At 52.1% G+C, this 27669-nt stretch overlaps 8 protein-coding genes across 8 annotated transcripts; 5 read left to right on the top strand and 3 right to left on the bottom strand.

The window, feature by feature from the left end:
• Window positions 1–250: 250 nt before the first annotated feature.
• Window positions 251–4153, top strand: B0T23DRAFT_318953 (uncharacterized protein; the record flags this gene model as incomplete). Its single annotated transcript, XM_062835096.1, has 1 exon — window positions 251–4153. One exon carries the CDS (start codon window positions 251–253, stop codon window positions 4151–4153), a length of 3903 nt encoding a protein of 1300 aa, XP_062691384.1.
• A 1060-nt stretch (window positions 4154–5213) lies between these two features.
• Window positions 5214–6619, top strand: B0T23DRAFT_318302 (autophagy-related protein 27; the record flags this gene model as incomplete). The annotated part of the gene is made up of 3 exons (XM_062835066.1): window positions 5214–5523; window positions 5685–6324; window positions 6424–6619. 3 exons carry the CDS (start codon window positions 5214–5216, stop codon window positions 6617–6619), a joined length of 1146 nt encoding a protein of 381 aa, XP_062691385.1.
• Window positions 6620–7852: 1233 nt separating this feature from the next.
• On the top strand, window positions 7853–8695 carry B0T23DRAFT_396396 (ClpP/crotonase-like domain-containing protein; the record flags this gene model as incomplete). The annotated part of the gene is made up of 1 exon (XM_062838245.1): window positions 7853–8695. One exon carries the CDS (start codon window positions 7853–7855, stop codon window positions 8693–8695), a length of 843 nt encoding a protein of 280 aa, XP_062691386.1.
• Window positions 8696–9857: 1162 nt separating this feature from the next.
• B0T23DRAFT_443105 (uncharacterized protein) lies at window positions 9858–11164 on the bottom strand (the record flags this gene model as incomplete). The annotated part of the gene is made up of 2 exons (XM_062840843.1): window positions 10313–11164; window positions 9858–10135 (listed from the first exon to the last, which is right to left on the bottom strand). Exons 1-2 carry the CDS (start codon window positions 11037–11039, stop codon window positions 9858–9860), a joined length of 1005 nt encoding a protein of 334 aa, XP_062691387.1. The 5' UTR covers window positions 11040–11164.
• Window positions 11165–14214: 3050 nt separating this feature from the next.
• On the bottom strand, window positions 14215–14997 carry B0T23DRAFT_359403 (uncharacterized protein; the record flags this gene model as incomplete). Its single annotated transcript, XM_062836225.1, has 2 exons — window positions 14215–14288; window positions 14376–14997. The coding sequence occupies 2 exons, from the start codon at window positions 14995–14997 to the stop codon at window positions 14215–14217; spliced, it is 696 nt and encodes a 231-aa protein (XP_062691388.1).
• Window positions 14998–18394: 3397 nt separating this feature from the next.
• On the top strand, window positions 18395–19638 carry B0T23DRAFT_156827 (uncharacterized protein). Its single transcript, XM_062832644.1, has one exon. It carries the CDS (start codon window positions 18741–18743, stop codon window positions 19467–19469), a length of 729 nt encoding a protein of 242 aa, XP_062691389.1. The 5' UTR covers window positions 18395–18740; the 3' UTR covers window positions 19470–19638.
• A 675-nt stretch (window positions 19639–20313) lies between these two features.
• Window positions 20314–22183, bottom strand: B0T23DRAFT_429333 (uncharacterized protein; the record flags this gene model as incomplete). The annotated part of the gene is made up of 3 exons (XM_062840187.1): window positions 20314–20749; window positions 20785–21013; window positions 21883–22183. 3 exons carry the CDS (start codon window positions 22181–22183, stop codon window positions 20314–20316), a joined length of 966 nt encoding a protein of 321 aa, XP_062691390.1.
• Window positions 22184–25206: 3023 nt separating this feature from the next.
• Window positions 25207–27411, top strand: B0T23DRAFT_405107 (centromere protein Chl4/mis15/CENP-N; the record flags this gene model as incomplete). Its single annotated transcript, XM_062838963.1, has 3 exons — window positions 25207–25228; window positions 25266–25347; window positions 25587–27411. The coding sequence occupies 3 exons, from the start codon at window positions 25207–25209 to the stop codon at window positions 27409–27411; spliced, it is 1929 nt and encodes a 642-aa protein (XP_062691391.1).
• Window positions 27412–27669: the final 258 nt, after the last annotated feature.

Here is a 27669-nt window from a genome sequence, read left to right on the forward strand (position 1 = left end):
TTTGTAACCCAATCAATCTGTTTGTCCCAAGTTACTATCCACACCCTCGACCAAGCCAAACTGCCACTCAACACGACATCTCGACCGGCGATGCGCTCACTCTGTGCTCAGGACGACGACCCGGAATGACCTGAATGCCACTCTCGTCCTTGTTAGACCACGACTGCCATACCTCGATCCATGTAACAGTCACAACCGAACCTGTTTCGGCTAATAGTAGCCAACGAGCCCGTCCAAACGACCTGACAAAATGAAACGCCGTTCGCACCTTGTCCACGGCTGGCTTACCGAAGCCTTTCCCGATGAACCTGTCTACGCCGAAGCCATCCACACGTCCCAAGACATCTTGTACTCCGGTTCCGAAGATGAAGCCTACAACTCCCCGGCCGAGCGACGAGAGCGATACGAGGACAAGGGCCAGCGCTTTCTCCAGGGCAAGCCCATGCTGCTGCTGTCTGCGTCGCTGAGAGGTCCCTTTACCAAAGAGAGCGGCTGGACGAATCCATGGCGGTCCAAGACCGGTAGACAGAGGAGGATTCAATCACAGGCGGCCCATTCCACTCCAGGCCCTGCCGAAGAAGAATCAATAGTCATAGCAGCTACACCAACGATTGTGGAGAGCGCAGTGCGTGGCCAACACGAACAGTCGCGCGTCCATGACGAAGCCAGCTCGAGGCCCAACACTCCCAATACATCCCACCGCTATCTAGACGACGGAATCCTACACGAGATCAAAGCATGGCAAGACACAGTCGCAAATCAATCAGGACTGGACGACCCGTTTGATCAAGACACCTACGAGCCGAGTTCACCCGATACGTTGAAGAGCCTTCAAGTCGAAATTACACCAAGGATGCATGGTTCCCGGTCGTTCATTGTGTCATCATCGGTTGTCGCAGAGGGAGCTGGCAGGGATGATTCGGTAGAGCATAACGACGAGGCCACCGTTGAGAAAAGTGAACAAGTCAACCTAGGATACAGTGACGAGGAGGAAGCAGGGCTCATCAACGTTGACGAAGACGAGGGTTCGTCGCTGACAGATTTGGATGAAGAGCAAATTGAAGAGCTGATTGGCGACCAAAGTGAGGAGCAAGAGGCGGACGAGGACAAGAAGGACAATATGCAAGAACAAGACACTGAGGAGAACCAACAAATATCAGAAAACCTGCCTGTTGAGCCTCTATCTGACTACGACAGCCCTACAAAACGCCCTATAACATCACAACATCTTCGCCAGCCCAATGGCACACTAGACCTTCGACCTAGGGAAGAATTGGGATGTCTGCCTGTCGATGCTGTCGACTTATCACCTGCTGCCGTCAGGATATACGAAGAATCGCTCCGCGGAAGTACCTGTTACAGTCCCTCTTGGCGGGCGCAAGAGAGGAGGAAACAGGGCAATCTTCTACCGGGACTTCAACTTGCTGGTGTGACTCTTTCCGCTGGCAATGTCCCCCAGAGCCCCTCAAATCGGTCCGGCCGCAGCTTGCATGCGCCAGCTTCTACTTCCATCTCGCATGATGAAAAAAGGTCAAACAAGGCTGGATCGATCACCCTCGAGCATCAAACAATCGAACCAGAGCGCATCTTGGTGGACAATCCGTCGTCCGAGCCTGACGAGACAAGGGATTCGCCCAACGATCCGTCTGATACGCCTGCTCATCACCAACAGATCATCGTGACACAGCCAGAATCCCCCATACGCGTCATTTCTGCGACTGATCGACCTCAATCAAATGCTGCCGTCACCCACACTGTTCCTGAGATAACAGAAGGAGAACAAAAGAGTCTCACTACCGACCCAACATCGCCCTCATCATCCGAGCTATCGAGTCCTGCTACGTCTTTCGAGGAAGAAGAGGAGGAGTCCATCGAAGAGCCTGTCCAAAACGTGAGAAAACTTCTCTGGGCCAAAACCCAACGACAACCAAGTACCCAAGACTCTACGCCCGATATGGCTCTTGGAGTGTTGCCAGCAACAGCGAGCTTTGCCCAAGCAGGGCCAAGGCCTTTGCAAACCGTATCTGTCTCCGAATCAGTGGAAAGCCATGGAGAACAAGGAAGTCTAGAATACTTCACGATCAATCAGCACCCTGCGAATGACAGAGAGCCAACGAATGCCGGGCAGAATGCTCTTAACTCGCAATCATCTAGTCGCTTATCACAAGCCCAACCACAATCGGCACCGGAGGCTACAGTATCCGAAGAGAGCATCTACGATGATACGATCAATCAAGTGCGACTCGAATGGCCAACTGGGGCTAGCAGCCTCCCTCACCAATCTCAAGTCCAGACCCAGAACTCAGCACCCGTGGCGAGCATAGAAGAACCATTGATAACGGGACATGACACATCAGTGCAACGCATCACACCCGATCAACCAAAGAGAAGTGTCAACGTCATGGATCTTCGACATATAACAAATCCAACTTCCCGCAACGCAACGCCCCTTCGACCATCTCCGGGCTTGCAGAACCCCTTTACGACAGCCCTAGAGATACCAGTCCTCGTACAGCCTCGCTCCTCCGTGACTCCTGAACCGCCAGTAAACCCGGAACCAAGCCGGTCGCCACTCTCAATCATCGCCAGCCAAGCCCTCGCTCAAGCTGTCCAGCCCGTGATTCAGCAGAGCCCTTGGGTAAAGGGCGACTCGCAAATAGCTTTCCTCGCTGTTCCGGCCCCAGAACCACGATGTGTCAACCCCGCCTCGTCACCTCTATCCTCTCCCGCCTCCAGCTCTTGCTTTGTGGACATGGAGGATCCCGTCCTTCCAGTATTATCCTATCCTCCTGTTCCTGGTAACGACTCCCATACTGAAAAAGAGACAGCGGTGCCGCCAGCCCAAGCCGAAACACCCCAACTCCAGGTTCCTCATCCGCCCTCAACGCCGGAGACCAAGAGATCGAGTCTCCCAACGCCAGAGTTTACAATGTCCATCAAGTCCTTCAAGCACTTTATGACGCCGTCGCCGAAGAGACCGGCAAAGCGTCCGCGGTTGTCACTAGGAGACGGTCGCTTGCCAGATACGCAAGCTTTGGAGGAAGCGGTGGTTACGAACCCGTGGGATTCGAGTCGCGTTGAGCTGGCTGCCCCTAGCAGAAGGACCAAGCGTGTCTCCTGGGCTCCTTTACCCGGTGAAGTGGACTACATGGACCCTGACATGTCAGCGGACATGGATGTGGATATGGAAGATCCTGACCAGCCCTCATCGCTCAACAGGATGAAGATTCACGGACCCCGGAGATCTATCCTTTCTGTTTCAGCGCCCACAGCAAACTATAGGGGCATCCCCAGACGAGCAGCCTCTCCACCACCAAACATCTCGATGCCAAGTGTGGATTCACTGCCAAAGGAAAGCCAAAGGTTCGGGAAGCACTTTGCCGCTGTGTCTGGTCGGAGACGGCTTGCCCCTAAGCCTCCTACTACTACACCTACTGCTGCTTGGTATAGAGGTGATGATGATGAGAGGGAGTCTCCAATGCTTCGAGATGTTAGTGGCAATGCTCGAAGCACGGGCACCTCCCGACCAGCCAAACGTCTCCTTCCAAGCGAATCGCAACAAACATGCGGCAGTCCGGCTGTGGACGGGATGGCCAATGCGTTTGTGCAAGCTGATCGGCAGACTGAGAACCTCAACTTGAACAGACGGCAGGTATTGCAGGATGGCATCCCGACAGTCTCTTCTTCAGGTTGTAGGGGAATCTGGCAAGACCCGATAGACGCAGTATCCGAACCACAACAGAAAGATGACAACGACGACGACGACAGATTCCGCCTTCCCACCCTCCCTGGCTTGGACTCCCAGCCTCAAGTCGAAGAAATGGACGAAGTCACGGAAGTCATGGATAACTTGGACGATTTCATTGATAGTTGGGATATCGATGAGGAGCTGGCCGAAGCGAGGGGTGAGAAGACCAAGAAGAAAAAGACGGCACAACCGTCGAAACTTGGTCAGGGGCTGAGCTCGGGGTTGGGCGATGGGCGCAATCTTTGGGATTCACCGAGTTCAAGGCCACAGAGTACGTTGAAGAGGAAACGGGCTGGTGATGATGAGCAAGCAAAGCATGGGATGGTAGAGAGCCAGGAGAGCACGAGTGGTGGTGATAGAGGTGGTGGGATATATGATGCAGGTGTTTGGGACCGGATTGTTTAATCAGCAGCAGCCGGTTAGGAACAACATACAAGAATCATGGGTGGTGTTTCAAGGGACAGCATTCTCATAACGATGGTTATCATTCATTCAAGCGTTTGGCTTTCCACTTTGCATGGGATAGGGCACGGTACGGTGCGGAACATAGGGCATGCATGGGGGCATTTTTGGGTTAGGCTGGATGGAGCATGGAAAGGAAATACCGTAGGGGGTAGTATATATGCTAATGGAATACTTGGGACCATATTCATCTCCGTCAAAGCCGTACAGTCCGCACGCATTGTTGATGTTGCTTGTCGTTTCCCTTGATCTCAGGGGTTGGGGGAAAGCCCGGGTCGGCTGCTTACGTAACCGGGCAACTCGGTACCTAGACCTACCCCGTCCTTTTGACCCGCTGTTAGTGCACTGATCCGTTCGGGTGGCCCGGGTGCTGTGCCTTTGCACTTGACCCTATCAGCCAGCCTAATTGAACGGCCCAAAGAGAACTGAGGAAACCCGGTTCATATGACGGAATCTGACATTCCATTCCAGCGAAGAACGACTGAAGACGACCAAGAGGATCGAGATACTATCATCTATCCCACGTCCAAGACAGGGGTCAATAATTCCGTTCCATTCTCGACGTAACAGAAACAGACGTACATACATACACCCTGACGGCCGCCGCCGTTGGAACCCTGACCCGCTAACCCGCGTCGAACGTTAGGTTTGGACCTTGCCAACTGTCTAGCTTCGCTTTGAAGCCTCTCTAGCTTTCTCTAACACCCGCCGAGCCGCGCCGATCGATTGAACGAACCAACCTACCCTGAGGTACCTATTCTAACCGACCCCGGGCCGGGACCCCTCTACTGCTCTACAAACAAACAGCTCTTCTACGTACATACCACCTCGAGGGGCTTTGGGCAAATAGACACGATCGCGAAGCGGATCATATAGCCCGCCCGCCCGCTGTTCGCCGCATCGTCAGGGCATCCATCTCATCGAGGCCTACACCGCCGACACCTCCACCACCAAGCAGCACACATCTCGTCATCTAGACAAAACAGACCAAACAGCCACCAAGATGCGCCCCCCAACAACCCCCCTAGCCGGCGCCGCAGCAGCCACCGTCCTCCTTCTGGCCGGTGGCCTCCCCGCGACAATCACCACTGCCGCTGCCGCCGCCCAACCGGCCGAAATAATGCGCTGCAAGGAAATCGTCGTGGACGGACACAAGTACGACTTTGGCGAGCTCGGCGGGCCGCACACGGTGGTGACGAACGAGTACGATCCGCCGGCATACTACAATTATACGTACACGCTGGACATCTGTGCGCCGCTGAAGAGGAAGGGGGACCTAAAGAAGGAGGAGCAATGTGGGGGGGATGCTCGAGGTTCGTTCGTTATTATTTCCCTCTCTCTCTTTCTCTCTCTCTCTCTCTCTCTCTCTCTCTCTCTCTCTCTCACCTGATCGCGACGGAAACGAACCAAGTGGGAGGGAAAATAAAACAGAATGAAAGAAAAAAAAATACTAACAGACGGCCAAACAAAACAGTCTGCAGACTCAAACACCACTACTCCCCCTCGGACAAGAAATCCACTTTCGAAACAGCCACCACCCTCGCCGGCGGCTCCTCCTTCCACTACGAAGCCACCAAGCTCGATTCCTCGTCCGACCACAAAGACGGCGGCGTCAAGTTGACGTTTTCTGGATACAAACACCAAGGGCGACAGCAAAAGGTGGTCATCAATTTAGTCTGCAACAAGACTCTAACTGGCACGGAAGGCGAAGTAGAAAGCAGCGAGGACATTCAATACGAGAAGCCCAAGCTTCTTCTTGCGACAAGAGATGACGATAAAAAGAAAGAGGAAGAAGGCGACGATGGATACCCCGAGACGCAAATACTCAAGAACGGGACGGCGACGGCGCTGGTGTGGAATGGATATAAGCGGGTTGGTGACGATGTGGATCAGCTTGAGTTGACGTGGAATACCAAGTTTGCTTGTTTGGATGCTTCTGGTGGTGGCGGCGACAAGGATAAGCCTAAAGATGGTGATGACAAGGATAAGCCGAAGGACGGGGACGAGGACAAACCCAAGGATGGCGACAAGGACGGCGGCGGCGGCAACAAGGGAGGGAATGGCGAGGAGGATATCAACAAGTCTTGGGGGTTCTTTACTTGGCTTGTGGTTCTGTAAGTCATGCCCCTACCCCCACGTTGCTTTTCTTCCCATTATTTTTTCCCCCTTATCCTATCCTGCAGCGCAAGACTAACAAAGGCAAACACAAAAAGCCTCTTCCTAGGCATTGCCGCCTACCTCATCTTTGGCTCCTGGCTCAACTACAACCGATACGGCGCGCGTGGTTGGGATCTCCTGCCGCATGGGGACACGATCCGCGACATTCCTTACCTGCTCAAGGACTGGACGAGACGGGTGTTGAACACCGTGCAAAGCAGTGGGAGTCGGGGAGGGTACTCGGCTGTCTAGGAGGTGCCAGCAGTCGAGGGTGGATGTGATTTGGAGGTGGAGGGGGCATTGTGGTGCTACTGAAGAGGAGGAGGCGGAAGAGGATGAGCCGGGGGTATATGTACGAGATGTCTTGGCAGTGGGTCGATGATAGGAGGATGGGGTTGACGAATGGTGAAAGGAGGGAAAGACGCAAAGGATCGGATACGATGCAAACAGAACCGCTGCTACTGCTTGCTTGCTGTAAGCTGTCAGGACGCGCACGAAATGCAGAACCTCCGAAAGGATTGTTTCCAGTTAGTTTTTTTTCGTACAAGTACTTACGCTAGGGATACATTTTTCAGGATTGGCGTTTTGGGAATGATGGATATCCAAATCTCTCCTGTATCGGCTTGTGTTAAGCAGTGATTGTTGATTGTGATGCCAAGCTGGCTATTAGGTGATACAGTTGGAGAAGACGGCACACTCTTGAATATCTCTGTATGATCGATAATCACGGGCATTTTCATGAAGCCCCTATATTCTCCAGATGTATTCAAAGCATGTGTGTCATTTACTTGTGATGACTACAGCCAAGGACGATACCCCCGAAAAGTGGAGGGCTAGTTTCGGAACTGTCCCCGTGGGGTTCGTCGTGGCGTCGCCACCACCGGATGAAGTACATACCCTCTTCCTCTTCCGCCGTGCCGAAAGTCAGCCGAACCGCACACGTATATCACATGTCAGACTTGGCTCGTCTCAGGTACACTACAGTCTGAACCTTTTTTTGTTTTGACAAGCCTTGAACGCTCAAGAGGATATTCAGACAAGGTTGCATTCATTGAATTGCCAACAAGTCGGGACCATCTGCCTGCCGGTGAGTTGAATAATTCGTGCCAATCACGCGTTCCTACCTCCAACAAGAAGCCGAGGTAAACAAACGGCTGTGTACACCCACTTATAATAACTGATACGACGACCGGCCTGATTGATGCGTGCCAAGTAGTGTACACAAAGACACTTTTCTCTCAAAACATCAACAAATTACACGGACTTCACCTCGCGAATTCCATGTTCATTCGTTTCGAGTAACTCGCCTCACAAAACAAACCATCATCTTGATCAATTCCATCTCATCTCACAACGGTCAACCAAGCCAACCAACCAACCAGCCGTCGCCAAGACACCTCTTACCAACCTTAAACCAACTTCACCTCTTTCTCCCTCAAACAACCACAAACAACCACCACCACCACCACCACCACCACCACCAAAATGGCCACCGACCAAAAACCAAACATGAAAACCCTCTTCACCCTCCCCATCGCCCCCTCCGGCTCCCAACCAGGCGGCACCCTAACCTGCACCACCCCCCTCTCCCCTCCCGACTCCCGTATCTACATCCTCACCCTCTCCTCCCCCCCCGACAACCGCCTCACCTCCCCCCTCTGCACCGCCCTCCTCTCCGCACTCGACACCCTCGAATTTTCTTTTCCTTCCGGCGTCGTCATAACCACCTCCTCCCTCCCCAAATTCTTTTCCAACGGTCTCGACCTCACCCACGCCCTCTCCGACCCTTCCTTCTTGCCTTTTTCGCTCTACCCCCTCTTCCGCCGGCTTCTCACCTACCCAATGCCCACCATCGCCCTTCTCAACGGACACGCCTTCGCCGGCGGCTTGATGCTCGCCATGCACATGGACTATCGCATCATGAACCCCTCTCGCGGATTCGCGTGCATTAACGAGCTGGACTTTGGGGTGCCGCTTAAGCCGGCTATGAGTGCTATATTCAGAGCGAAGTGCACGCCGGGGATTTATCGACAGCTGGTATTGGAGGCGCATCGGTTCGGTGGGACGGAGGCGATGGAGGCCGGAATAGTGGATTTGACGGGGGGGTTGGAGGACGTTATCAAGTTTGTGGGGGAGAGGAAATTAACGGAGAAGGGCAAGACGGGGATTTATGGGTTGATGAAGATGGAGATGTACCGAGAAACGGTGGAGGGGTATTTGACGGCTGAGGGACACGAGAGGGAGGAGGAGAGGGTCAGGAGGATTGTGGAAGGGGAGAAGGAGAGGAAGGAGAAGGGGAGGAGGGAGGTGAAGGGGAGTAAGCTTTAGGGACATGGGTATATGGAGAGTTGGTGCGGTGGGGGGTAGGCAGAGGGGTCGAGAGAAGGGATGTGGGAATCACGGAACCATGTCGTGCACTAGACAGATCTGCGTTGGGAATTGGGATAGTAGATAGACCGTTTAAACTGGTCAAGTACTTTGGGATTCGAAATTCTTGCAACGACTCGGCGATTGTGATGATTAACTTGCTTAACGTTGGCAGTTATCTCATACTGGTCACCTACGCGCGAATCACTGCTTCAGACAAATCTCCAACAATTTCGAATACAACTATCACCAACGACGGGAAAAGGGGCGGTTGATGAACGACATGGCTTTGAGACATCGTGAGTGCCGGATCTAACATGTGATAACGCTCTGGTGACGAGCAGACCGGTGGCAGACCTCGCTCCCCCCGGGCGATCACGGCAAATGTGCCGCGTCAGGGTCAACCACTCCCAGAGGTGTACTTGGCTGTAAACATATCACACCCGACGATCAGTATCATCGCTTCTATCTAACATCTCTGCCCTTTTACTAACTCGCTCTCGTCGTCTGTTTCCACTTCTACCGGTTCTCTTTCTCAGTGTGGGTTTTGATTTCTTCTTTTCATTTCTGTTCTCAAACCAGCTCGTGAATCGTGGCCCTTCAAGTTTAGAAACCCGCAAGTTGTCCTCTCTTCAGTTTTCCATTGCCGGTTATCTTTTTCCTGTTACTTTGGTTTGTCTTTCTAGTTTTTCAACTCCTCTTTTTCTCGTTTTCTATGGAAGCAAGCTTGTACACCTCAGGCCTACAAATTCACCGCCTAGAACCTTTAACCAGCCTGACGAATGTGGTTCTTCACGAAGGATACAAATATATTCCGCTATAATACAATCTCGCTGCGTGGACATACTTTGTATTGTGGTAGGCTTACTGACAATTCCACCCCATCAGCCAGACTGCCTCCCTGTGTCAAACGACCATAGAACTAGCCTTTCACCACCACGACCAACAATCCGGACGATTGCTCACCTTCCAGAATCTTGACCCACCCGCTACCGTAGCGAGTATCAGCCACCTTTGCCCACGTCCATAATGCCACCCTTTATTCTTCACAAGTCCGTGAGCCCAGTCTTTCACCACCACAATCAACATCAGACCTTGAATCATGAATATAAAAGGGAGACAACTAAATGCGTGGCAAGTGCTTGTTAAGAAACGCCTTCCTTGCCTGAGCTTGAACATGTGCATCGAGGGCACGCATTTCCTCTTCAAATGGATTTTGCGCTAGAATAGGGTTCTGAATATTGTCGACTGGTCCTTGGGCTTCGATTTGGGCTTGAAGCATGTGGACGTGACAACACCTCCGGAGCGACGCCAGCTGTTCCCTCTCTTTGCTCCATCGCTTCGGGGTATAAGGGACTGCAGTACTGAAAAGCGCTTTAAAGTGTTCGTAACGGATCGGGCCTGTTTTACACAATCCAACATCAGCCCCAAAAAGGTTCAACCAAAGAAACAGTTCGACGAAACAACACAGATAAAAACGGGACGTTCCTTCAAAGGTAAATAGTCGCCCAAGTCAAGTTCTGTCCTCGACCCAAAGCCAAAATAGCAAGAAAAGGCAGGCAGGAGGTAAGTACTTACTCCAGTAATCAGCAGTAAGCCACCTTGTCCATTGCCGAAAACATATCACTTCCACGTTGTGCACAACCTCCAACATGCACGCTTTATAGCCCTGATACGACCTGGCTATCTTCTCACCTGGGTACTCTCCTTGCGGCCACAAATGCACGGGCGGGAACCTGTTATCTTGGTCATCCCGGTATTCGTTCACTATCACGGTGAATACAACTCGATATTTTCCCTGTTTGCACGGGAACCTCACGTGGTGAAAGACGAAATACAAGTCATTCTCGTTTATGGAAAGAAGGCCGTGTTTGGAGGAACTGAGCGTTTGTATCCATAGCGGGCCGCGAGAGGCGCGCTTGCCAAAAGGGGTGCGGTGCGTCGAGGTGTCGGTGATAATGTCTGCATCAACAATGGTGCCCTGATCGGCAACAGTATCTGCCTCAATAACTGGGGCCTCGTCTTTGTGGTTAACATTGTCTCCGGCTTCGTGGTTCATGGTACCTTTGTCCGCATCTTGATCTACTGGATTCCTCTCAGACGGGGGTGCAGGCCTCGCGGAGTTGTTTCTTTCCACGGTTGTGTCCGCTTTGATGGTTGTAACGGCTTTGCTTTTGGCGTTGTAATGATGGATGCATTGTTTCTGCTGAACAGGTTTCGACTGGACAGTAACTGGGTGCCTAGTGGTTGGATGGAACAGGGGGAGAATTTTCCCTAAGAGAAGGTCAGTCAGGCCCCAAAACATCTTGCATGAGAATTTGTGTCTCGTTTATGTTTGATTGAGTGTGGTCTGTGTCCGCAGAAGGCACTGGGGGACAGGGAGAAAGAAGTATTATGAGGCAGTATCCAAGTAGGCCTTGGTTCTTTTCGGTCTCTCCACTGGCAAGGGTAGAGAAACAGGACAGGGACAGAGGCAGCCGGATCGGAATCGGATATGGTGCCATTTCCAGGGGCACATTACCTTCTTTATCTAGGTAGTTGCCTCTGTCATCCATGTGGTGTATCACATGCCCGTCTTTATCCACCTGCTCTACCGACTTCATCACCACCTCCTTCGGTTGCTGTTCTTCCTCGTCTTCGACGAGAATTACCTTCATGTGCACTACGGTGTTCCCCTAGAGCGCCGGGTTTGGTCGCGGGTTGACGGCAATAACAGCAGCATACTCGATCAGCCCACCGGAGACGGCTTTAGGCTGGGGTGGGACGATGAGTCTAGCAGCGACGGGGCGGCCATCTAGGCTTCGTATCATGGGTTGAGGGAAGCGTTTCCGGAGTTCGTGACTTATGTGGTCACTGCGGGTATCGTACCATCGAGATGTGGTGATGTCGCTCATCTTGAGGGTACTTCTGTAGTGATGAAGGCACTGCTGTGTGGGTGATGAAATTTAGGGGAATGTATGAAGTAGTGGATACTGTGATGATAATAGCTGGTTTGATCAATGATAGTGACCATGTAGAGCCGAGGGAATTATCGATGATGCCGTCAAGCAATTATGCAGTGAAGAGAGGGCGCTCTAATTGTTCAAAGACTTTTCGTGGAACAAGCGATTTAACAAAGAGAACAAAAATATCTGACTTCTGATTCCAAAAGCACCTTCCGAGGGTAGCTGTCTATCTGTCATGCCTTCCAGAGTTAAGACGACAATGACTCATGCTGATGTCAATTCCCGGAACATTACTATGCAACAAGCAGTTCCTTCCCAAATTAGTTTACCTTTTTTCCGTAACAAGTGAAAGATATGGAAGTAGTCACCTAGCCAGTCCATCTGGCCCAGCCTTGTTCCTCCCTCATTGCTCCCTATCTCTTGAATAACATCCATATCCTGCTCATTCTGCCTCTTTGTCCATCGCGTCCTGCCCGTCCTGCTTCGTCTTGCTCACCCTGTGTTTCTCTCCTGAATGCGATGACGCACTCCTATCGGACAGGTTGATACCGCTTTCACGTCGAATGGGCAGACTCAATACAGGTGATTCGAGTTTCTGTTGAGAGGGAGTTACGGCGCGTAAGTCGGTTGGTTAGATGTTACGTGCAACATCCCTTTTTCGATATCGTAGACCGGGCATTATGCTGCAGGCCGTAGCGCCTGTTCATCACTAACCAAGGTGGGTAGCTCTTGGCTGAGAGAAGTATACAGGCTGTGTTCAGCATCACGCGCCGGATGGCAAAGGTAAGATGGTGTGCACCGGACATTGAGCGCTTTGGAGTAATAGAAGACGATGCGTGCGATAACGTCCGGATTTCCTGCTCAAGATCAAGGGCTATATTGTGATTGTACCTTCTCCGCCGTGCCAGCCGCAATTTTCGAGCCTCATGTCCCCTCCCTCCTCAAATCATTTCTTGCAATTATCTGCTTGAATAATTGCACGAAATTCAGCAGCTTCCTAAACACGCAACCCATCGCAGCAGTAAGATCGCTCTTGTAAACTTGGACAGCCAACGCATTACATTAGCCTTCTTGGTAGATCCAGTGGGCGCCACACCCGGTCGAAACCATGTGGTTCCAAAACTCTCTTGGAGAGGCATCCGTATGGCACGTTTGTCAGGATTGGACGGATCAACGAGTACAGGATTTACCTACTATTGCATGACCTTCACGTAGCACCTACCAAAACATTAAAAATGCTGCTTTAGCCGCCCTGGCGTTTTACCCTTTGGAAGGTGCAATGGTGTCTTAGATATTGGCGGGGTATTTAGTTGTCTTTCTGGGCTTTTGGTCTTAGTCTTCCTCTTTCTTCTAATCAACCACCCTCCAACTCTTCCATCGAATCCACCTTGAGCACCACGAGTGGCTGCACCTTCTTGGAAGAAGCAGCGGATTTCTGGATGGGATCCTCTATGTTCTCTTCTTTCAGGCAGATCCTATCACTGCATTGTTCGATCTATTCCAAGATCGTCTTTAGCTCTCGATCCTGGTCATCCACACTGCCAAAGCCACGAGTTGGGATTACCAAGTTCTGTCACCTGTGGACTACCATCTTAGTATTATAAATAGTCAAAGCGTATACTAGGTATCGAAGACAAAAGCCATTGCAATCCGTCTTGAATGCCTTGGAAGGTAGTACTTAGCTCTTATTAGCCTTTAAAAAGAGAACCTGTCCTTCGTTTAAAGCATTGTAGGACAATAGCAAGGGGTCTGCGACGTCATGGAAGCCGTGATAGGTACTCTCTAATGCCTTTCTTTGTCTAAGCAAGGCCTTTAAGATTGGAAAATAGGCCTTAAAGACTTAAAGATGATAGTATTACAGCGTTACTCAATAGAAAGTCAAATTCTTTGTTCTTATATACCCGTGCTATTCTCCTAGCAAGTGGAATAACAGTGTTTATTAGAAGCTCGGACATGCACAATATACATGCACCTCCAGTTTTTACTGCATCAGACATTATAATGTAGTCTAAGGAGGATGTTATGTGCTATAGCGCAAGATAAGTACTTTCTTTAAAAATCTTCTTCGATATTTCGAATAGTATGGCAAATAGAATACTCACTCGAGGCATGTCAAGTCTGTGATTGAACGAGTGTGTTTTTATTAAAGCCAAAAAATGCAGTAACGTTAACTATCCCAACCCAAGAGCACCTTCTGAGGGTAGGTATTTGCCTGTCATGTCTCCAATGGTGAGACGGGCAATGGCTCCTGCATGTGTTGTTTCCTGGGAAACATCATAGCACATAACGAAGCGATCCCGTCTCAAGCTATTGTCCCTTCCTCCCGACAAAAAACCATGAGAGTAATCACCCAGTCAGTCCAGCCGACCCAGCCCTGTCCTTCATTGAGTGTGTTGACCCTTCACCTGGTCTGTTCCGACCTGTGTCCTACTTTCTTCCTTCCTTCAGCTTCTTAACCGAGCTCATACAGAGCTTCTTTCCCACGAAGCTCTTGCCCCTGGATGGGGACTTCAAGCTCGCTGATCGCCATTGCGATTAGTTAGCCTCGGGGAGAAACGGCGGAACCTGAATAGCCGCAAGCCTGGCTACGATGGCCTCTTGTTCTGGAGCTGCATCATTTTGGGAAAACACCAACTGGTTAGTGGACAGTATTCGCCATCAGAAGAAGGCAGTACGGAACGCCGAGGCAAACTTACACAAAGGATTCTGTCTTTTCACTCCAGCTTCCTCCTTCACTTCCAACCATTGGTGGAGTTCGAAAATACCCGCGACGTACGTGTGCCTCTGCGGACCGTCCGGCTTTCCGCCGTCCCACAGCTCATCGGGCAGTATGACTGGGTCCTGCTCAATTTCATTCGTGTGGGGATTATGTGACAGGATATACTGAGGGCGCACCAACACCCTGAACATCAAGTTGAACTTGTGGGCGGCGGCGGCGGGGAACTGGATGTTGTCGACAAGGAAATACATGTTTTTTGGGTCGTCAGGGAGGAAACGGACGCGAAATCTCCTTTCGCTGGGTTGCTGATGGCTCGTTACGAGATCCCAATTGCTCTTTTCCTCTGGATGGTCAATGGTAAGGAAGACAAAGCTTTCGTCGGCTCGCCAGTGTTCAGGGTCGGGTTTCGAGACCTTGAACACGGTTATGCATGAGATGGTCTCGCCTTTGGAAATTTGATCTGGGGCTGGGACAACCAGTTCAGCATCGACTTGACGCTTTTTGTCGGATTCCGAGAAGACGCATGGGTCCTTGAAGTTGCCTTCTCCCGAACCGCCAGGCGTGAAAAGCCCCTGTCCCTGAAGTCCGTTGTTAGCCATGATGGTAGAGTTACGATTGTGTGAATGTTTGTGACTCGTGAGTGGAATGGTTGCGGTAATGTTGTTGGGAACAATAGATATCTAGTTCTGCGTTATCCCACCCGATTTATACCCAAATCCCATAGTGAAGCGTCACTCACATCGGCCACGCAATTTCTTACACTTCAAGCCAACAGCTTCACGTTGGATGTTGCAAAATGAACATACTTTTGTTGCTCCGGCACTACTTGGGCACCGGAAACATCCCGATGAGATCTAGGCATCTCTCTCGTAGGTGTGTACACGCCAGCGCGATACCAAATGGAAAAAGTTGGTCGTTGTTCGAAGCGTGTTGTTGGACCTCGTATGCTTTGTGCCGTACCAACGATTGACTTGAGCCCCATGATGACCTCATATCTCCCCTTGATCGAATTCGCATGCCATCTTTCTGTTTCCTGTGAATTCATTAAGGATCCAATCAATGATGGCCCCTTTCAGACGGGTTGTTGGTTTCGAGCCCCTGAGCCGTACCGTGCGAACACTTGGGACTTTGGCAGCATGTCGAGGCATTGCTTCGTGCCACAGACCACAGTGTTTGTTTGTTTACTTCGACCCAACATTAAATGTTCACAAAGGTGCCGGCTCGTACTGTTTTGTACGCATGGACGTTGGAAAACCAGTTTACAGTCAGCATCCAGCTCGAAAATGAGGTGGTAATCACGTATTGTGACTTATCATCGGGATCAGGGGAAAGAATGCTCGACGTTGAATAGAAACATGGAGAAAGCACTGACAAATCTATATCTACTAGTAAGGACTGACTTCCTTTCAAACACTTGACCGAGCTGGCTTTACATGCCCGCACAATTACTTGTATGTCAAAGGGGGAAAAAATCCCAGGCTGCAAACTAGACTGTCATCCAGACTAGCGCTTGAGACACGGCGTTGTGAGATCTTCAAAGCAAGTAGGTTCTAGTACTTGGCATCTGCTTTCCTGGAGCAGTGCGAAGGCTCAAGATTGAGAACTTGGGGAGTATCAGGGCTCCTTAGAGAACGAAAGACTGGAAGAAATCAGCAGAGAGAGGAAAACTTGACGAGAAGGAGATGAGTGAACGTTCAATGGCCTCAACTGGCAGCCATGCGGTTCAGTTTGCAATGGCTGGACGAATTTGATCAATAAATCGCCCTTCCAAAAGCGCTGTGAGCGAGTCACAAGCACACTGATACCAAACAAAAGGGACACTTGATGTCTGGAGGTAAAGGGCACAGAGCATGAGGTCCCCTTTGGAACATGGGGGTCTTCTTCGGCCTGATGAGGCTCTTCAGAAGGGAGAGTAGTTGTGTGGGAACGATGCCGGGGATGGTGGCGCGCGAGATGTGGCGTCTATATGGTGTAGCAGGGTTTTGTGCTGGTGAACAAGACTGAGGCGTGGTTGGTACGGCAAGTTCTCTGCCCGTCCAGTGGTGTTCATGCCAGCAGCGGCGCTGTGATGGAAGTGGACTGGTGCGTCAACAGCCTTGAGGACAGCGTCAGCACATGAATACAGGTCCGATTGACCGGAATGTGGGCGTTCTCGGCCCGCCGGAGAGCATCTCAAGGACTCACCAGACAAAAGTTGGACCATGGGATTTATACCTAGAGGTACCCTAGGTAAGGAAGGTGAAGAAGCGGATGAGACACGGTTGGATCCCCAGGCAGAGTTGTACGTAAGCGCTCAGTCTTTGAAGGTGAGGAATTACATGCTTCAAGGAAAAATCAGCACTCACCCCCGTGCTCAAGGGCACTCCAAGACCCTAGTCCATGTCCAGATAGAATTTCCTTCTGTCATGTTCAGCTCATTTGCGTTACGAGCTCGCGGGGTGGTCGCCTTCGGGCGGCAACAGTGAGCGTCATTCCCTGGACTGTCTTGCCTGTCTTGCCCGTTTCGCCTGCTCTCCTTGTCACGAACACATCCGTCACAGCTAAGGTACCTTCTCCTCAAGGATACCTCTACACAGAGGGATGCCCCCACGCGGTGGCCAATTTGCTGCCATACCTGCCCTCATATAGGTCGCCAGGCAGGAAATTTTGTTGCATATCGGCATGCAGAAGAGTTTTCGTCTGTCCTAACAGCAACACAATAAGCGGATAGCAACGGGACAAGACCTCACGGCCAGAGAATCATGCAAGCTATTGATTCTCACTGTGCGAGCCTCGTACGAGGAACCATCCCGCAATGAATTCTCCGCGCGATGATCGACCTCTCCCTTCCCAATGAAGCTTATCTTCCGAGGACGTGAAGGAAAAGAAAGTCCACACGGAATTCTTCCTTCCAGAAACCGGGACCCCAGCGACGGAAGGCAGGCAGGTGCAAAGGAAAGTTTCCGTCGTAAGCACATACCAAGAGCTTGCCGTCCAGGCACGGATGCAAGTGCGGAGAACAAAGAGGCAAGCGCGAGCGGGAAGGCTCATCACGCAAGAGGACCCCCGACTGATGTGCTCAGTCTGGACGCCAATCGTTCGCCCGAACGAGAAGCCATGGTCTACTTATCCGCCGCAGCTTGCAAGCGCCAACCACCTCAATGACAGCTCGGTGCTACCTGTTTGTCCGTACTGCCAGAGCTGGTGAGTGAAGCTGGACCCGAAGTTGATGATTGAGTACCCGAATCGATAGTATCGGAGGGAAGATGTCATTGGCGATGGCTGGAGACAGCAACTACTGATCATGGCGATGTAATTATCAATCGATGCGAAGGTTTTCAACAGCCACTTTTCACTGCAGTTATTTGCGATGCATTGCACGTCCAAATGCCATCGCAATGCTTTAGTGTCGATGCGATGCATTGTTGACATTCCACGCTCTCAAGATCCCCGTTCTGTCAGGGGCAGATGGAGTCGCCTGACGCACGGACCACATGTGGTCATTGCAGTTCAGCGCCAGACGGGAAGCCGTTCAGCGGGCGCTCCAAAAAATTCCACTGTTTGGTGAGGTTTCTAGACGCTTCCAGCTTTTTGTGACGGCAGTAGAAGAAGAAAACCCAACGACAACGTTGACGAGGTATAATTGGAACTATTCGTGAGCTGATTGACCATCTCACTGTAGACCTAAATCACAAGAGCCATCAATTCTGACATCCGTTCCTGATCTCATTTCATGTCATTTCTTCCTTGAAGCTCGCGACGAGCCACACCCATCAAAACGCTGAAGCCATACCCAAAACAAGTCTGACAACACATCACAAGGGGTTTATCTTTTTCTGCTGCGCACATCCTTGTCCAAGATCCATATCCGCGTCCGCCGCATCTCACAATTCAACCGCGGCTTGCTCTTGACCAGATCCATTCATCTACATACAACTACACCAAAGACAAGCCTAGTCAACGCTTGCAAATAGCTGCTAGTCACCCAGCCGGACAGCCAGTCCGGACGAATCACCGTGTGGTACACTAAACCGCAACCGAGCATCACCACCATTTCGCTCACCACGACTGCCTACGAGCCGACTATTGAATCTCAAAGCAACGTTGGGGGAGAAATAGACCTAGACCTCTCAGAGACGGTCGAGACCCCCACGCTTCTTGAGCTTGAGCTTGAGGTACCGGTACCTTCCCAATTTGGTTTACCTAGAGGTACCTAAACACAAGCACTCAACCCTCGGCTTCGGTGGAGGAGTTTTACCACTACCACCAAACAGACCAAACCCAGCTGGTCTCATTAACCACTCTTCCCATACCTTGAGAGTGGTCATCAACAGGCCATAAAGAAGAAACATACCGTGCTGTGATGTATAGCCTCCTCAGGCCAGCAGCAGCAGCGCGCAGATTTTCAACGCGACCCCTCCCCTCCCAGATCAGCACTCCTATCAGCAGCACCCAGAGAGTACCACTTCCAGTACCTGCCACTCAGAAGACTCTCACTCAGAAGACTCTCAGAGGCTCAAAGAGGCTCATTCACACTTCCCGAGCTAGAGCTACTAGTAGCCTTCCGCAAGGGCAGTCACAGCAACAAAAGATGGATACTACTTCTACTACCACCACCACCAAAGCGGACCCCGCAACGGGCACCTCAAGCACGTCACCCGTCCCCGGTAGCACCTCATCCACTTCCACTTCCACCACCCACCCTACGGCCTCCGTCGCTGATGACACCCCCCGTCGGCCAACCCAATTCGGCCCAGAAGAAGTGAACGACGACCCCCTCGCCGACCCCCTCTCTGTAGAGCACCAAAAGCTCGAAAACAACAATAACCCCCTCCCTCTACCCTCTCCAGAGACGGCCACCCCCGTTTCCCCAGATCAACAACCAAAGGTAGTCACGGTCAACGGACAAGCTGTTGCCTTGGATAATCTGGGCCCAATGGTGGTGCATAAAGATGGTACGATTTCGCGGATTGCAAATTGGCCCGAGATGACGGAGATTGAAAGGGAGAATACCCTGAGGATTTTGGGCAAGAGGAATCAGTTGCGGTTGACGAATTTGAGGGAGGGGAGGGTGAATGGGGAGGGGATGTAACTGTGTATATACTATGTATTTGTGTAAGAGGGTTTAGGGAAGAACAACTGATGAGATAAAACAAACAAAGAGTAGTGGGTTAGGGGAGTTAAAACCCCGGTTTCATAACTTCAAGGCCGACTGTTTATGTTCCTTGTACTATACTTTGCATTTCTCTCGTATATTCATGTGTAAATGTCAATGTTCCTTACTCCCGTCCAGATTTCCCAATATCAAACATGGTATCACGCATTTCAAAAGCTAAAGCCAAAAACGAAATTTCTTCCACATCACACCCATTCATTGTATTCTTCTTCTTTCCATGACTCGTTTCATCAAAATCTTCTTTTGAGATCTTCATGTTTGAGGGGGAGTCCTGTAACCGCCAATGTCGGAGTCCTGTAACCGCCATGAATATAGTTATACCGGAGTCCTGTAGCCACCATTGTGATATCTCATATCATTCATGTCGTACCAACCATCCGTCCGTTCGTCCGTCCGTCGATCCGTCCACCCATTTGCACTTATGCAGGCACGCGCACGCAATACACCCGACCAACCAAAGCCAGATGCAGCTCAAGACGGGATTACCGCTGAGCAAGATGCTGATGAGAGTGAACGTGATAAGAAAGAGAGGAAGAAGCAAGCAGAACTACTGCCGCCAACTCTCTTTCCACCACGAACGACCACAAGACCAAAAAAAAAACAAAAAAAAAACGGCCAAAACCAAAAAGTAAAACAAAAGCAACGCGAAAACGCCTCAGACAGTATGATGATGTATATCCACTGTTATCCCAAAAAGCCTCTGACCACAAACCCCCTTTTCCTCCACAACTAAATGGTCATCGTCACCGAAAGCTCGACCTTAGTCCTTCCTCCTCTTCTTGTTGTTCGAGTCGACGGATTCATCGGAACTGGGTGAAGAGGTGGAGACGCAGATGGAGCTCTCTTCCCTGGCGCGTTCAGCATCAGCCTTGTCAGCCGCAGCCTCAGCCTTGTCAGCCGCGGCCGCAGCAGCATCCTTGGAAACCTTGGCAGCGTGGGCTGAGAACTCGCGGAGAAGCTTGAGAATGTCCTCCTTGCTGCCGTGCTTCTCAGTGACGAGGCCCTTGAGCCACTTGTTCTCCGTCTCGAGAGCCTGGATGCGTCCCTCAAGCTGGGTGACCTTCTCGCTCATCTCCTTGGCCGACTTTTCGAGCGCCTGCTCGCGCTGCTTCTTCTTGATGCGGAATCGGGCGCTAGCTGCGGTGTTGCGCTTTCGCTTGTCTTCCTCGGCGGCAAGGCGAGAGGCCTCCTCGAAGCTCATGACGCGAGCGCCAGGAGTGGGGGGACGGACATGGCATCGCTGGCCTTGCGCTTGTTACCGCCTAGCTGGGGAGGGTTGGCAAGGACATAGCCGGGCTGGTGGGGGTGCTGAACGTGATGAGACGCATGGTGCTGCGAAACCGGAGGGTAGGCGGCTTGCGGGTTGGGCTGAATGGGCTGGAGCTGGCCTAGAGTGTCTGGGTAGGCCGGGATGGTGGGCGAGGTGTAGGTGGTGCTGAAGTCGCCAAAGTTGAAGTCGGCTGAAGACATTGTGCCATGGTCAGCGGAGCCGCTCCATACAGAAAGCTTGTTTTGCACCACAGGATGACACAATCTGATATACAAGACAGGGAAATGAAAAGAAGAAAAGCCAGAAAGATCCCGAATGACAATATTCGAATGCCGTCGACATGGAAACGGAAGGCGCAGACTGGGGGGGAGACTGCGTAGTAACCAAGACGGGTAAGGTGGTTGGCATCGGCCATTGTTGATCACCCCTCGTCGATGGTGCAATCCCCCCAAAGTCACGAGAAATGACACCATTCTCGGGGAGCGTTGTCATTTGTCAGCCCCAAATTCGGCACTCCCACCACCGCATACAACCAGAACCATCATTGCCAGGTACCTCGGCCTCTGTTTCTCCAAACACGCTTCCAATCAAGAAACAGTCCGAGCCATGTGGGCATGGACGGAAAAGAGTGGGGGTGACGAACACGCTGCCGGATTCCCGATAAGGAGAAGGGTGCTCTTTGGCGAATGCAGCTGACTGCAGCTAATCGAAGTCGCGATGGATGGCCCTGATGGTGTTCATCTGCCTCCTTCCCGACCCAGGACGTCCGGGGCCGTCCGGGTACCACCACCGCCGTCACATCACTTTCTTTTTTGCCTTCTCTTCACAGGACACTTGCCCCTTGTGTGCAGCATCCCGACATGCATCCTCGCCAGTACCTCCGACCACAAGGTGTAGGGGTCTTTCAAAGGTGGGAAACGAGCAAGGTGAGACAAACATGACAGCCGAGGAAACACAAAGATATCCAAGACACAACCGGGCCACAAGGGAATAAAAACAGACAGACAGACATGAGAAATTGACAAAGTCGCATAAAAAAAAAAAAAAAAAAACACTAACCTGCAGGAGCAGCAAACTCCAAGCCCTGGTCGAGGCCCGACAGGAAATCGGTCATGAAGGCATCGGTCGGCACATCGGGCGATGTCGCCGCAGTCTCGACGGGAGTAGGAGCGACAACAGCATCGGGCTTGACAGGCGGCGCCTGGTAGTCGGTGTTCTGGCCCGTCTCGTAGTCAAAGAAGTTGGTGTTGGTAAATAGCGCGAGCTCCTCGTCGTTGGGAGCCACATACTCCTCGACCTGCGGCTCCTGCACATTCAGGTTGCGCAGGTAGTTGGTGAAGTTGATGCGACTGCCGGCCATTTTGACGATGGTTTGTGTGGTGTTGTCGGTCGAGTGGTATTCTTCAGAGCGCCCTTGATAACCAAGTTCTTCCTTCTCTTTCTAGAGTGTAGACGGTGTGAACGTCACAACGCTGGCGCGCCTTGCCAGGCGAGTGCTGGAGTAGTGTCGGGGATATGCAGTCGATTGACCTTCCTTGGTTGTTCTGGTGTGTAGTCGAGAAAGAAGGGTAGAGTTGGGGAGGAGAGAATGGCGCCGGGATGGTAAATGTTTAACTGTGTTGGACGGGATGGAAACTAAGCGTGCGAAGAGACCAACGCAGGGGCAGCGACGGGGGGGCCGGGAGCGCTGGAGCTGATGACTGGAGGAGCACCACGGGGGCGGGGCACTGGAGCCTCTCAAACTGGAGCCTCTCGAGGACCGGACAACTGGAGTCGAATGGGACTCGAATGGGGTCCGGTCCCAGTCGGAGATATTGAGACTGGAGCCTTGGACGAAGCCCTGAACCGCGACTCCTGGTCGAGACAAGTGGGTTTGTTCTTGAACGGGGTCGAATGATTCGGCAGTATGCTCGGAGACCGTTGGTTCCAGCGAGTCAGCGGCGTGATACTATTGATGTGTATTTGGCCGGTAGGGTTTATCGTCAGATGTAGGTTCCAAGGTTGGTCAGGGTTGGAACTGGAGGGGGCCGTTGTCGGCGGAGGGAAATTCGCAAGGTATGGTCAACGACGGCGACGGGCACGGAGGTGGAGGGAGGAAAGAGTTTTGATTGCAACAAAACACACAAATGCCACCCGAATCAGACTTTTTCTAAGAAAGCGAAAAATGATTTGCGATGGTGTTGACTGTGGTGTTCTCAGTCAGGGTCCGAGTGTCTGTGTGAAGAAGGAAGTGTGTGTGCGTGTCGTTGAAGACGGAACCGGGAATGGAACTTGAAAGTGGAAAAGTCGAGAAAGCGAGGAGCGGCCATCGGCCATGATGACTGGTTGGACTCTCTGGTGGGATGGGGCTGGCGGGGTCCTTTCACTGTGCGATTAGTCAGAGGCCATCCCATCCCACGCTCTTCTCAGTTTGCGCTCACCACCTCATGCACTGCCCTACCCCTGCACTCCCATCGATCCTGCTAACCCAACATGGGCCGACCTACTGTAGTAGGGTTCAGGTGTGGGCGGTAAACGGCGCAAAATTGCCCCCCAACGTGGAAGTAAAACCACCACCACCACACAACTATTCTCACCACTCTCACTCTCATCCATATCACCGAATGAATGAGCACGGCAGTGTCCTCCGGCCTCCCACGCTGTCCGCAACCCTCTCGCTCACGGTACCGAATACTACCAAGAACAAAGACACCAATCACGGCAGAGGACGCCATGGCTGGCGGGGTTTTCATTTTGATCACAAAGTCGGGTTTACCGCAGTAGGAACTGAATAATCAATGATGTCTTGGGTAGAGCGAGTAGTTAGGCTGCGCCCTTGGTGTCAGTTTCAAAGGGTCTGACATTCCACTTCACTCCGTCTCTTCCTATTCAAACCCCATTTTGCGTCGGGCAGTCGTTGGTTTCACCCACGGTGTACTACTACTAGGGTCATCAAGGTCTCGGTGCTTCCACTTTCAGTTGCGCCGCACGACCGAATGAGATGTTAACTCCGAGGCAACAAAGAAATGTTGACCTCTTCTTTCACCAACTTCGACGCCAGTAGTGTAGTGCCTATCATTCGGTAGTTATAACCTTGCCGGGCCATCGTTTCAGTCGTGTTCTTCTACTTACATATTTCCTTCGTGTCCAACCCCTCGTCTCACTGCATCACTTTGGTTAGTAATCGTTTAAACCCCTTGACCGCACAAGCGTCTTCCTTTCGGATCCAAAACAGATCAAAATCCGAGCTCAGGTCCCGCCCCGCTAGGAGGGGTTTCTTCTCCTCAAGGCTTCCCCATCCTATGTACTCTTCTGATGCTCCATTGTGCCCCTAGCACACCGTGACAGGCCCTGAAGAAGAAAAGAGGCCGTTCCCACGAACAATGACACCCCAGATCTGCACGACGATGCATTGGGACGAATTGGCGAGTGAGAGCCTCCGATTTCCCACGGGTCTTCTGAAGGGCGGACCATTCACATGTCAGGCCTGTATTAATAATCCAATAAGGGACGTCGTGAACCCCGACGACGCTGCACAGAGCTAACTCACAAAAGCACAAAAGGATCCCTTGATGGTTCGATTGAATTCAATGCCAACATGCATGGTAGCCGGTAAGCGGTATCAAGTAATCGCAGTAGTGTAAGACTGGCTTGACCGCTGTAACATCAAAAGGGTCCGATTTATGAGCAACGAAAACAGACAATCCTATCGTCCCTCCTCTTCCACTGTAGTGTAGTGTATGAGATCACAAACTCGCTGTCGTTGACGTCGGTGACCGGCATCCGGCTTAAACAGTGAAAACCACAGTCCGCGATCGGCGGCATTCTATAGGTCAGACCTTTTTTGCTTGACCAGACTTGGCACTGCGCCCGAGAGAAACTTTGGATCAGAGACTTCCAATCGATCGACGATTGCTGTGGAGTTGCCGTTATTCCAGCTCCTGTTTCAGGGTTTTGTGAGGAACAGGCACAAGCGGGCATCACCGGCGCTGGAAGCTCCATCGAGCCGGAGGAGGAGGAGGACAAAGGAACAACAAAGCTGAGGCTTCATGCCGATTCCAATCCTATTCCGGCGTCTTAACGAAGCGGATGGTTGGCCGGGCGTGGAGAGTAACTTATGAGTAAATGTTAGATAGCCGGCCATTGAGGCCAAAAGGCAAGATGATCGTGAAGAGTCAATGACATTCCCACGACGGCATGTACCGTGTATTCTTGGCTGGCCCTGGCTGGTGGTGGTCGAGACGCGCGGCGGAGTATCAACCATAACAAGGAACTGCCAGACAGCTTGCTGCCAGTTGCCGGCATCTGTAATCGAAGGGGGACGATGAAGGCGAGAATTGGAGATGGGATGAGAACGGCGATGAAAGCGGACTCGGCGGGTCTCCGGCGGGATACAGTAGAGGTATGTGGTGGGAGTCCCCACTAAGTAGCCGGGGGTACGTACCTGGATCTCGGACGTTGAGCGCACGGGCCAGCCGATGCTGCGGCTTTGTTGACCGGCGTCGATCCGGAGACGCTTGTTCACGGCACATGTGGACCAACACGGTCACATCGAGTCGCTCGGTTGTTGACTTCCACGCGGTCCCCTCTCGACAAACCACCATCCCGACCTCGACAACCCGTCCCGGTCGGCTAAGCCCGGTCCACAAATCCACCAGGGCCCGCGAACTGCCAAGCCACGGACCGCGACCATTCATTCAATCTAAGCGACGCCATCCAAACCCAAGCACGCGACATCCACACAAACTACTCAGTAGGTAAACAACAACGCAACGAGGAGGGAGGAGGGGGCCACCAATCCATGAACCCCAACCCAATCGCAAAATGGCACCCATTTCCATCCCCACCACCGCGCGACTGCCCTCCTCCTTACGCGTCGACCCCTCCAACCCAGCCGTCTTCAAGATCCTCAATCGGCTGTCGCGCGCTTCACTCCTCACGCTCGCACTCGACTGGCTTGACGAGCGCAACCTCGCCCTAGCGGCTCCCTACCTCCGCCAACCCTCCTCCTCCGAATACGATGACGACGATAACGATGACGAAGACGAATATGCCGACGACTTCCACCCGCCCGCGCGCTCGCTCGAAGCGTTGCAGGAGCTTTACACAAGTTTACAATCGCGCAAGGGATCCAAGAGGGAGGTGATTGACAGGATTATTGAGGGGGACTGGCGCCATGGTCTGACGCTGTATCAGCTTGCTATGGCAGATATTCAGTACCTTTATGATCACCCGACGTCGCAGAAGTGGGCGGCATATCGGATCATGCCCTTGAAACCATTATCCACGAACGAAGAGGAGGAGAATCAACAGCCGGAAGTCGATAAAGAATCGCTCGTTATCCCGCGGTTTCACCCTTCTACGTTTCTCAAGAACCTCCAAGCCCAAGTACCGCCGGACGTCAAGGCGCATTACAACTTTGACCGCCACCGGACTTTACCTCTATCGATCCTGCGTATTTTCATACTCGACTCCCCTTACAACACCAGCCTCGGTCTCCAGTCCGGCTCCTCCAAAACCAGCCGCAAAGCAGCAACAACCACCTTTGACACCTCCCGCACCGTCTACATTGCCTTTCCCGACGCCTCTCCCTACATCTACATCTCCAAACCTCAACTCCTCTCCGGCTTCGCCCCTGCCGCCGGCCCTTCCTCGGCAGCCACGAAGACCACAGGGATCAACACCACAGCCGGCGAAGCCAAATCCCTCCAGCACTTGCTGCTGGTCGGCATCCCCGCCGCTTTATCCCGTCCCCGCCAGCGCTTCTGCTTGAAGCCAACCAGCTTAGCGACGCGCAACCTGAATGAACTCTTGGACCGCCGCGGCGGCGCAAATACCAGGCAAGGAGCAGCGGGTGGGGGTTGGAGTATCTACGCTGATGAGATGCGCGACAAGGGAAAGGGGAAAAGAGGCAACAGGGAGACGCCGCTTGATACGGTGCTGCCTTCGCCTCCGCTTTCTGAAGAGGAGGAGGGGGAGGGTGACAAGGAGGAACAAAACGGAGCTGCTGGGAGAAAGAAGAAGAGGTTGGAGCCGCCATTGTTGTCGCCTGGTGCAAAGAGGGAAGAGAGAGAACAGAAGAGGAGAAAACTTGTGGCTAAAGCGAGGTTTGCCGAGACTGCACGGGTGGGAGACGGGAAAGGTGTGGAGAGGGTGGATATTATTCTCGAAGACGAGTTTCCTTCTTCTTCCATCCATTCTTCTTCCTCTACTTCCTCTTCTTCGTCTTCGTCTTCGTCACGAGATAGAGAAAGAGACAGAGATAGAGACAGGGACAGGGACAGAGAAAAAGAAAGAGGAAGAGAAAAAGAACGAGACAGAGAACGAGACAAAGAAAGAGACAAAGATACCCCCGGTGATAGGAGGTCTGGGTCCAGTAGCTCCAATGGCACGGCAGCAGAAGCGACAGGGAAAGAAAAAGATGAATGGCACCCAAACGTCAAACTAACCTTCCACGGCTCGCACGTTTTTGCGGGCATCAGGCAGCTAGTAGAGGCTGGGATTGTCGATGGAGAGAGAATGCCGGGGTGGTTGACCGGCGAAGAGGGCGTTACTGTCGGGAAGGTTAGGGAGGGGAGGATTAGGGGGAATAAAGGAAGTGGTCTTTGAGTGTTTCTGATACACTACATGGATGTGTCCGGGTACAGCAGCAGTAGCAGTAGCAGTGGTGTTTGGCGTTGGGAACAGCATCCCGTCCTTCATTACAGAACTGAACTAGCGCCCGCATTGTGGGAAGCAGCATTTATTTTACGGTTGATTTGTCAACGATGGACATGGTCACCTGCCATTTCAGATCATGATGGGTTTGTCCTTGAGACATGACCTTCTTTTATTTATCAAATTTTATATAACTTGACCAACGCCCCA

Source organism: Neurospora hispaniola, assembly GCF_033458365.1.
Source record: "Neurospora hispaniola strain FGSC 10403 chromosome Unknown B0T23scaffold_5, whole genome shotgun sequence".
In the NCBI taxonomy this organism is placed as follows: Eukaryota; Fungi; Ascomycota; class Sordariomycetes; order Sordariales; family Sordariaceae; genus Neurospora; species Neurospora hispaniola.